The following is a 10,012-nucleotide window of genomic DNA, read 5'->3' on the forward strand; positions in this document are numbered from 1 at the left end:
CCGGAGGGGCGGGGGCCGGGGCTCCCCGAGTGTGTGGATGGGCGTGCGGAAGGGCAGGAGGAGGCCCAAGGGGCCGTGAAACCGCGGCAGGGCCGCGCTCCGCAGCCCCGAGCCCGGAGGGTTCGGGAACTGCTGGAAGAGCTCGTTCTCCCCTAAAGAGAAGACAGGCACCATGGAGGCCTTGGGGAGAGCATGTGCGCGCGTGAGCCCGGGTTCCCCGGGCGCGCCGCGCTCCTCCCGGACGGGGTAGCCCGCGACCTTCCCGCCCGGCCACTGAGGCTCCCTCACCTGTGTTCCAGTCCCAACTTGACAAAGCCCTTCTGATTCCGGATCCGCAAAGGCAGCTCGCCGGGTTTTGCCTCCAGCACTTCCAGGGGCCCTCCCACGGCCAGGACGGCCACCCGGCCGCCCCCAGGCCGGGACAACTCAAAGGCAGCGCTTGCCTTGCAAGAGGACACCAAACCTGGGGGGAGGGCAGAGGGGGCCCGGATGCCTGGGTCTCTGAGAAAAGGGGGAGAGGGCGCCAGGAAGGTAGAGCCGGGACCAGGAGCTCCCACACCCCACCCCAGGGATGTAGGGGGTGACAACAGCAGGGACCGGGGGCCCTGAATCAGTTCTCACTTCTCACCCCTACACTGATGTAGTCCCGGAAGAGGGGAGGCGGAACCAACAAGGCAGTATGAGGAGGTGGGGCCTGAGGCCAGGGAAGAGGCTGGAGAAGCCCATGGCCTCTGAGCAGAAGTTGCAAAGCCTCGACGACCAGGGCCCCTTGAGGGTGGAAGCCAAGGAGGTAGTGTCGGGAGGGATCCAGTTCTGCGGTTTTAACCAGCTGGGGGCAAAGGCAACATACCCACTCTGGCCGTAAGATTAGACTTCTGGTGGGTAACCGGAGAAGAGTCTATTCCAAAGCCTTGCCCCCACCCAGGACACCGTTCCTAGATGGCCTCACCGACACAGGAAAGTAATCTCGGAAATGTCTCCAGATGGCCCAGCTGCAAACACAGGCAGAGCAGCGGCCTCCTGCCCGCAGCGTGTCCCTGTCTCTATAGAACCAGACTAGGTGGAGGATGGCTAGGACCCGGGCTCGGCTTAGAAGAGCGAGGAACAACAGGGCCAGGCACACCTGGGCCGGAGGATAGAGTGGGGGATACTCAGGACCCAGACATTTAAGTTCCCAGTTACACCCCCCCCCTGCCCCCCGTTCCATGGCTTCGGGCCCTCCTGCCCCAGGAAATTCCTTCTCATTCCTTCAGCAGCCCCCAGAGATCCCTGTCCTGCCTCCCTCCTGGTAACCAGGAAGCAGAGTGCCAGGTGCTGAGCCTCACCGAGCCCCAAGAAGGAGAAGACCCACTGCAGGACAGCAACCCCTTGAAGACCCCAGTGGACGTGGCTGGAGGAGGCCGGTATACTGTAGAGGGACATCCTATAGGGGGCCACCGTGGGCTCTTAAGTCCAGTCTCTGTAGTCCAACTCACTGGCCCTGACCCTTGGCCCTGGTTCAGCCCGTGTCCACCCCCTTTGCTGACCTGAACCCTGTACCCTTGTGAGGTTCAGCAAGAAAGTGTGGACCACTACCCGAGCTCACAGCGTTGTGACCAATAGGACCACACAGAAATCCCCAGGGGGTGTGGCCAGGAACCCGGGAGTGAGGGTGTGTGGACAATGCGGAGGTCAGGGCCTTGGGCCTCTGAGGGGCCTCTGAGGAGCCAGCTGGCAGAGGTCTGGGGAAGTGGGGTGTTGCCAGAGTGGTGTGTCCCATGAATGGCAGGGCTCCCCACAGTAGTGAGAGCAGCTAGAAACCCCTTTAGTTGCCCTAGTCTGGCTCCTAGGGTGTAGCTTAGGCCTCTGTGGGGAGACATTCTAGAAGAAAGGGCTTTTGGGGAAAGGCCAGCGATTGGCCAGCTCAAAAGGGCACACCCTCCAAGTAGGCGGGGACCAGTCCTCACATGGCCAGGGCCCTCCCCAACACTGGCCAGAGCCCCGGAGCGGCGGACACCTTCTCCGGGTCAGGGAATGTCACTTCTTTGGGCAAGTCTGACACACACCCCATTACGTGCCTCCGTCCCATGCTTTCCTGGCATCAAATATTTTCCCATTTTCCCTCCTTCGTGGTGATTTTCTGGCTAAGGTCTCCCCCAGCCGTGAGCCACAAGAAGACAGCTGTTGTTCTCATCAACGCTAACCCCGTGACAGGTGCCCAGCAGGTGAGGGATACTCACGAAATGAATGGTGGGTCATACGAGACAGGATGAGCCAGCGTCCAATGCCACTCAAGCTGGCACACCCTTTCTGTCCTGTCCCCTAGCTTCACTCTCATGCGGGTTGCCCACCCCCCACTCCGGGAGGTATTTTCTCCTGTCCCTGCTCCACCCACTTCCATCCACAGGGAGACCAGGTGAGACGCCCTGAGAAGTCTGGCCAGAGAGATGCTCAGTCCACACGGAAGGGAGAAGGCTTCACAGAGGAGGTTTTCCTGGGAGTCTGGGCGATAGGGAGGAAGGGGTGGATGGCAGGTGAGGTGTTGCAGACAAGGAATGCCCAAGGGCCGGCAAATGGGCCCGTTTGGTTTTCAAAAGGCTTCTGCAGTTGGGAGAGACATTCAGAAGGTAGGCTAGTGCTAGGACCTGCGAAGGACCAAGCTAAAGGAACATGGCCTGAGGTCCTCAGGGCGCCTCCAGGGGTCGCAGCCCAGCAAGGGCCTGATGGTCCCCCCAGAGGCTGGAAGACATCGGCTCTCAGGAGGTCTCCCCTCTTTTTCAAGGCTACTTCCCGTCCCCCTCTTCCAGGAAGCTTTCTTGGGATGAGCCTCCAAGGCTTCCCTTTTCCTGATCTCCAGGCTTAGGTCCCAGAAGCCTCCCGTGTCTTCCCTTGGAACACCTCATTCCAGGCGGCCTCCCTGCCCCTAGCACTGTCCCCAGAGGCCAGCTCACGGCTCTGCCACCCCCACGCTTCACACAAGGAAGAAGAGACCTTCAAATGACGACAGCGGCAGGGAGAAGAGGCCGGGGCTGGCCCGTGGAGGGGGGGTTGCGGGAGGGGCTTTCATCTGAATCTCAGTGAAGTCCTCGGGCCTGGCCCTTCTCAGCCCCCCCCCCCAACCCCCAGGCAGTACAGGGGAGTAATGGGATCCAGGGAAGCTTCTCGGTTCCCATACTGTTTCCCTCTACCATCTGCTTCTGCCTTCTCCTCTCTTTTTCTTTGGAGTAACTCCAGGTCTCCCCTCTTCTGGGGGCAAGAGGGATACAGGGTCAGCGGGGAGGGGAAAGACGGACACGGACTCCAGAGTTACAAATCCTCCTTTATTGGGAGGGAGGCTGAGAAACAATAATTTATTGTATGGGGAGCCCCCAGAAGCCTTTTCCCCATGAACCTTTGAGGTCTGTGGGGAGGGGCAAGGGGGTTCCAGGAGCTTCCTGAGAGGGCCGTGTGTTGGGGGGGAGGCGACACATTCAGTCCCAGGCACGCCGAACATCCACTCAGGAAGGGAGGCGCCAGACAGACCCCCCTCCAAGAAGGGGGGCGCAGGAAGGCACAACGGCAGGGAAGGTTTGGCAGAGTGGTTGAGTGTCAGGGGTCGACAAAGGACACCATGATGTAGCGAGTGCCCCGGGTAGTGGGCAGCCCCTCGTGGTAGTGGGTGAGGCGGCCGGGGTGCAGGAGCCCCCAGCCCTTCCGCGGAGACGAGACTATGCAGTCATAGCGCAAGAAGCGACAGCCACCTCCCTGGAAAAGGACAGGGGACAGAAGTGGACAGTGAGCGGACAGGGGGCTGGGGGCGGGCTGCCACAGGAGGGTGAGAGGCAGGCACGGGGGGTTGGGGTGTCGGCACACAAGGGAGGCATGGCAGGGCGAGGCACACAGCCCGGAAGAAGTCCAGGAGACGGCGCCCGAGAAGTAACTGGAAACTTGAAGATGGCGGGCCATGGGCAGGGCGGGAGACTGAAGGTGTGTAGGGTCGTCAGGGGGCAAGACATCAAGGTCCCCGGGGCTCAAGTGCGTGCATGTGTGGAGGGGCCCTGCTGGTGCCCAGAGGGCTCACCTCATAATCCAGGCCCTTGTGGTTGAGGGCCACGTTGAGAGTAAAGGTGGACGAGTCGTGATGGGGCCGCAGAGAGGGCTGCTCGTCTGGCCGGTAGCGGACCACGAAGTTCATCACTGCCCGGGTCTGTGGGGGCATGAGAGAAGACTCTGGAGGGATGGACTAGAGGTCCCAGGGGCCTTCTGAGGAGCGTGGTAGGGGGAGGGGCGCGGGGGTCTCAGTGCTAAGTCCCCGCGGCTGCCCTCCTGGGGTATCCCTTTCCACGGGGCCCTGGATGCTACAGGGGCTGAAGGGGCTGAAGGGGCGCCGTGTGGAGACTTCCAGCCAGGACTGGGGTGCGGGAAGGTGGAGGCAGGGGTGGCAGGGGCGGTGGCCCACCTTGGTGTGGTAGCCTGGGAACAGGCTCTCTGTCATGGGGCCCACGTACGTCCTCAGCAGCTGCAGCCACTGGTCCTCGTAGCCCACCTGCTTCATGTGGATGTCCACGGTGGGCACGTTCTCGTAGCCTCCGGCCAGCCTCGAGTCCTGGAGTGGTGGGCACTGAGCCACAACAGGGCCGCGCCAGCCTCCCCCCTCCTCTCGCTCTCAGGCCTGAAAGCCTGTGTGACCTGGGTCTGGGAGCCTCGACCACTTAGCCTGACTCACTCCTCCCGGCCCTGAAGATGTCACCTCTTCTGTGAAGCCCCTTGGTCCCCCCACGTCTGGGCCAAGGGCCCCCTGTGTGACTCCCACAGCATCTGGGCTGCCCGTCACAGCCTTCAGGAGCTGGGCTACTGCCACTGACTCGAGCAGGTGAGGTGCAGGACGGCAGGGCGCGGCCAGCACTGCTCCATGTGCCACACCGCGGAGGTCAGTGGCCAGCGTCTGGGACCCGCGTGCCCAGGAAGGAATTCCTGAATGAACGCATGCACACATGCGCCCAGTTGTGCCCCCTGTGGGTCCTCCCCGCTGGGGTCCCCTTCTCTGCTCCGTCTGTCTTGACTCCATTTTCCTCCATCATAGCCACACCTGCTTCACGCGGGGCCCCCCCCTCCCTGCCCCAGCCCCTCTCACCTCGTGCCGGCCTCCCGACCACTGGCCGTAGAGCTCCATTTCCTCCACCAGCTCGTCACACATCTGGTCGGACAGCAGTGGGAACCAGTACACGTCTGGGCACGGCTGAGGATGGGGAAGAACGGGGCCGGGGGATGCTTGCAGACCTCTCAGGGAGAGGACAGGCAGCCAACCCAGGGGAGCGAAAGCAGGGAGCAGAAAGGGAAGCCGGGAGATGGGAGAAGGTAGAAGCTGGGGGAACAGGGAACTGAGCATGGGGATGGGCTATGGCCAGCGCTGGGCCAGGAAAGGCGGGGCCAGAAAAGGTGGGAGCGGCGTGCAGGGAACGGGGCACAAACAGCAGGAGGGTGCCAGAGCCCCAGGTTTGGGGCTTCTTTACAAACTGTCATTTCACCCATAACACCAATAGGCCCGATAGACAATAGAGGATCTCTCCGACTAGCAGCAGGGCGGGGAGCCGAAGGCCTATTGGACTGCCTGCGGGAAGTCAGTTTGGGAACCACTAATCCAAGCAGTGGACTCAGGGAGTGGGGGCCTCCAGGGCAGTCAGGGGACCTGCGCGGGGCTCACCTGCTCCACAAGTCCCTCCCCTTCTAGGGCCCGGCTGTAGTTCTCATGAATGTACTGCTCCTTCCAGTCCTGCGGGAGGAGGGGGAGGGGTGTGCAGCTTGCTGTGTGCCCTCTTCACTCCCTCCGGTCCCACCCAGGAAGCCCCAGTGCCAGCACCTGTGTGTATGTGTGTGTGTGTGCTCTCGCGTATGCCTGTGTGTGCACGCATGTCTGTGTATGTGCACGTGCGTGCGTATGTCTGTGTGTGTGTATCTGTGTGTGTGTGTGCGTGCGCGTGTCAGTCTGTGGGAGTATGTCTGTGTGTGCGTATGCGTGTGCGTGTGTCTGTGTGGGTGCGTGTGTGCGCGTGTATGTCACTGTGTGTGCGCGTACCCATGTCAGTGTGTGGGAGTATGTCTGTGTGTGTGTGTATGTCTGTGTGTATGCGTCCTCCTATAGCGAAGGGCATGTCCCCTTTTCTGAGTGAGACATCTGGCACTCACCAGGGGGTTGTCGAAGATCTGCCAGAGGTCAGGGTGCAGATGGTCGGTGTCATAGCGGGAAGTGGCCAGGAGGCGGCCGAATTCGTGCTGATTGCTCAGGTGGAGGAAGATGCCCTGGAGTGGGGGGGCGGGTGTGAAGAGATGCGAGTGACTGCTTCCCAGCACCCCAGCTTCGGGCGCCCGGGCCCCACTCACCTTGTCCCGCAGGCTCTTACAGAAGGCCATGTCCGGGTCCGTGTCGCTGCCTGAGAACACCTCCCTCTGGGGCAGCTCTGTCCTCAGGGTCTCGCCACGGATCACGTATGCCTGGGATATATAGGGCACATTCCACACGCCCCTGGAGGCACCCACACTGGGGTCAGCAAGTGGGTGACCTTCCCCCAAGTCTGCCCAATTCAGCCCAGGAGCCCCTTCCCTCAGGGCACCCCACTCTCCAAGCCAGAAGGTCCACTGGCATCCCTGGCATAACACCTCAGGCTGACGGCACCGTCAGCCCGGCCCCACGGCTGTGGCTCTTGTGACTGGCGGGGCCCAGGGGAGCGTGCAGGTGTCTGCGGGCTCGGGCTGGAGGGGAGGCGCTGCGGCCCCCCGTGGGACTCACACTCGCTTCCGCTGTACCAGCTCCACGTAGTCCTCCGAGCGGGCATAGTACTCGTCAGGGCTCAGGGCTCCCCAGAAGTTGGACCACAGCTTCCCGTGGCGGGACAGCATGGGCGCTATCACCTTCCTGTGGACAGGTGGAGGTGAGGGGCGGGCAGAGGTGAGCCCTGGGCCCCGGGAGGGAGGTGGGGACTCCCCAGAGACTATCTGGGGACCCTCAGGCCGAGCCGGGCAAGCGACCTGTTCTCTTCGATGAGGATGCGCAGGGTCTGCTGGTTGGTGATGACGGCGTCGGCATCCAGGCTGAAGTAGAATTCGCACTCCGGGTCCTGTCGACAAGTGTCCCTGGAGGTGACACATCAATGAACAGAGGAGCAAAAAATGGAACAGGTGGGGGGAGGAGGGGACGGTGTGGTGGGTAGGAGAACACCCCCCCTCCCCCGCGGAGGGGAAGAAGAAAGCGGGTAGAAGCACCAGCAAAAGGAGAGGAGGAAGACTACGGGGGGAAGGTGTGCATAGGTGTGCTTGCTTCCCCAGGACCCCGAGGTTCTCCTGGCTGGGAGGGCACCCCCGTGGAGGCCCAGCACAGGCTGCACGGTGCGTGGAGAGGGAAGGGTGGTACAGTGGCTGGCAGCAGCCCTCCGCCCTCACCTGTTCTCCCCGCCCAGTGCTCACTCACATGGCCATGTCCCTGGCCTCGCCTGGCGTCAAGGCCTCCTCTGGCCCCACCAGCTTCACGGCTGAAAAGTGGTCCTGGAGCTGGGGCCAGGAGTCTGCAACGTGGGGCTCATGGTACACCTCCTGGAGATGGGGGGCAGAAAGGCGGGGGTAGAGAGGGCTGAAAAGATAGTGCCCGAGGGACAGGAGGGGGACGGTGGTGAGCAGAAAGGTGTAGGAAGGAGTCTGGGTGGGTGTGGGGGGTGGGTGGGAGTTCCAATCCAGGCAGGCGCAGAGTCCCTTGGGAGGGTGCAGAAGGGAGAGGCTGCGGGGTGTCTCACATTGTTATGCAGGAACAGGGTGACCCTGTCGGGGGGGTAGTCCAGGAGCAGCAGCCGCTGCAGGAAGCGGGGCAGGAACGGGGTGGGTTGTTCCACAAACACAGCCAGAAGCACCCGGGGGGGAGGCTGGAAGACATGGCACGATGGGGCTCGGAGGAGAGCCCAGGCCCCCAAACTGGTGTGTCCTCTGCCCCCCTGCCAGGCTGGGAGTCCCCAGAAGCTCTGCCCTGCACCCTCTGCCTCAGTGCCCAGTCCTGCCCCCACCCCACCCCTGCACCCCTCCTCACCTGCCCCCCCGGGAGTGTCCTCCGGTCTTGGCCACAGAACCCACAGCCTCCCTGGGGAGTCCAGCCATTAGGGACATAGTTTCCCAGGTAATTCAGCTGGAGCTGTTGGGAGAGGCGATGAGGGGCAGAAGCAAAGGCAGCAGAGATGAGGAGGGTCAGGTGGACGGGTGGGGGACAGGGCAGGGAGGGGAGGGATGGACACTTAGAACCTCTCCCAGCACCAGGGGCTGGGGAGGACTGGCTGCTTGGAAGGGCTGGAGGTACACAGGGGTGGGGGCCAGGTCTGACTAGGGCAGGGGTGGGGGGGTGAGGGTATAAACCACCGGAGCACCTTCGTGGGACCGTTCCCATGAACCACCACGGGAAGCGTGTCATAGGCCACATTCCGGATACGCACACGATTCCGATCAAACTTTAAAACCACCTCATCTGGGGAAGAAAGCCCAGCTTTAGACTCTTTTCCTCTCAAAGCTGCCAAGCAACAGATGCTTCTAAATATGGAGGGGGGTGGGGATCCCAGCTTCTCTAGAGGATGAAGGACTGTGGCTCTGGGGGATGGGGGGCGGGGAGCGGCCACTGTCTCTCGCCACCGTCTCTCGCCTTCGGGTTCTGACCAGACTCCAGCCACCCTGGGGAGCTCCACCCTACCCCCGGGTGACCTGGGCAAGTCACCAGTCCCTCAGACAGGCACTTTCCTTTCTTATAACAGGCGGTAATCACAGGCCCGCTCTTTGTAGGACTGTTGTGTTAAATAAAATCACAGGAGTACAGCCCTTTCTCCTCACCTAAAGCCCCATTGAGGTTCTGAAAGATCCGGGATTTATGATCCAGACTGAGGCTGAGTTTCTCCTGGATGGGATGAGATGGGGTGCGCCATCATTTCCCACTCTTTCTACAGCCTCCCTACAGCCCTATCCCCCTCATCTCCCCTTCAGCCGCCCTCCGCAGCCCCTCCCTACCCTCAGCCCTGGGTCCAGGTAGAGTCGCGTGTAGAACAGCTGGTCGTCATCGTCATCCTTGTACTTCCACTGGCGGACAACTTGGTGGACGGTGGGGGCAAAGCCAATGAATCCTGTGGGGGTGGGCCGGAGCTGACTCCAAGACTCTCAGGGTCCCAGGGACCCGTCCCCCCCGCCCTCTCCAGCCCTCGGGCCCCTGGAACGCTCCATGCCCCACCACTCTCGGCCCCCCCTGCCTTGGGCACTCTGCCACTCACCACCAGAGTTGAGGAAGCGCTTCCCCGTGCCCACCTCAGGGTACTGCTCCGCTAGCCCCCACTCGGGCCAGCAGAAGCCCTCCGCAGAGAAGAGCAGGTGGCTTCCACTCTGAACGAACTTCTTCAGCAGCTCCGAGGGGCTGCCAGCCAGAATCACGTCGTAGCTGGGTGAGGAAGAGGGGGCGTGAACAGGGCAGCCACCAGGAACCTCGGGCTCCTTACCCCCTCCTCCTGCTTGCCCCGCCCCCTTCTCCCCATCCGCAGCCCCTTTACCTGTCCACAAACATGATGACCATATCCTCCCGGTCCGCATATTTCTCCATCTCCTTCTTTAGCCACCTGACCTTCTGTCCGCCACCAACCGTTCGGGCCACATCACCCCCTCGCCACTCCTCTCCCAGGCCCAGGGTCTGCGGGGAAGACCCACCATGCCAGGGAGGGGCTCAATCGGCCGGATGGTCCCTCCTGACCAGGTTCACCGTGGGGCCCCAGACATCCAGCCCTCAGCCCACTCCTCCCGCCCGTCCTCCTCTCACCCCCTCCTCTCCTCACCCTCACTGTGTAGTTGAAGAACTCCGCTGACCGCAGGAAACGCCGGTATCCTTCCGTCTCGGCTGTGGCCACCGTGATCACCAGCAGCTTCTCTGAAACCAGCCGGGAATTGGCGCTCGGGACCCACTCCCCCAGCTCACCGCCCCACGAACTCCGCTCACCGCAGACCCCCTTGCCCTCCCTCCGACTCCGTTCCTGTCCTCTCCCCCCCCCCC

At 62.4% G+C, this 10,012-nt stretch overlaps 1 protein-coding gene across 2 annotated transcripts in view; it reads right to left on the bottom strand.

The window, feature by feature from the left end:
- Positions 1–3,285: 3,285 nt before the first annotated feature.
- PLOD3 (procollagen-lysine,2-oxoglutarate 5-dioxygenase 3) overlaps positions 3,286–10,012 on the bottom strand; it is a 7,505-nt gene continuing 778 nt past the window's right edge. The window contains exons 2-19 of one of the 2 annotated variants that reach the window (XM_040634887.1): positions 9,798–9,889; positions 9,519–9,655; positions 9,246–9,409; positions 8,989–9,101; positions 8,815–8,878; positions 8,361–8,458; positions 8,030–8,131; positions 7,743–7,868; positions 7,424–7,545; positions 6,985–7,089; positions 6,746–6,871; positions 6,340–6,481; positions 6,145–6,258; positions 5,663–5,731; positions 5,093–5,197; positions 4,418–4,564; positions 4,040–4,165; positions 3,286–3,723 (exon numbers count right to left, since the gene is read on the bottom strand). In XM_040634887.1, coding sequence (XP_040490821.1) covers positions 3,568–3,723; positions 4,040–4,165; positions 4,418–4,564; positions 5,093–5,197; positions 5,663–5,731; positions 6,145–6,258; positions 6,340–6,481; positions 6,746–6,871; positions 6,985–7,089; positions 7,424–7,545; positions 7,743–7,868; positions 8,030–8,131; positions 8,361–8,458; positions 8,815–8,878; positions 8,989–9,101; positions 9,246–9,409; positions 9,519–9,655; positions 9,798–9,889 — 2,108 coding nt within the window. In that variant the 3' untranslated portion in view covers positions 3,286–3,567. Of the gene's footprint in view, positions 3,724–4,039; positions 4,166–4,417; positions 4,565–5,092; positions 5,198–5,662; positions 5,732–6,144; positions 6,482–6,745; positions 6,872–6,984; positions 7,090–7,423; positions 7,546–7,742; positions 7,869–8,029; positions 8,132–8,360; positions 8,459–8,814; positions 8,879–8,988; positions 9,102–9,245; positions 9,410–9,518; positions 9,656–9,797; positions 9,890–10,012 lie in introns of both variants that reach the window. The other variant, XM_040634885.1, reaches the window with a different exon arrangement.

Source organism: Ursus maritimus, unplaced genomic scaffold (genome assembly GCF_017311325.1).
Source record: "Ursus maritimus isolate PB19 unplaced genomic scaffold, ASM1731132v1 scaffold_2, whole genome shotgun sequence".
NCBI classification, from domain to species: domain Eukaryota; kingdom Metazoa; phylum Chordata; class Mammalia; order Carnivora; family Ursidae; genus Ursus; species Ursus maritimus.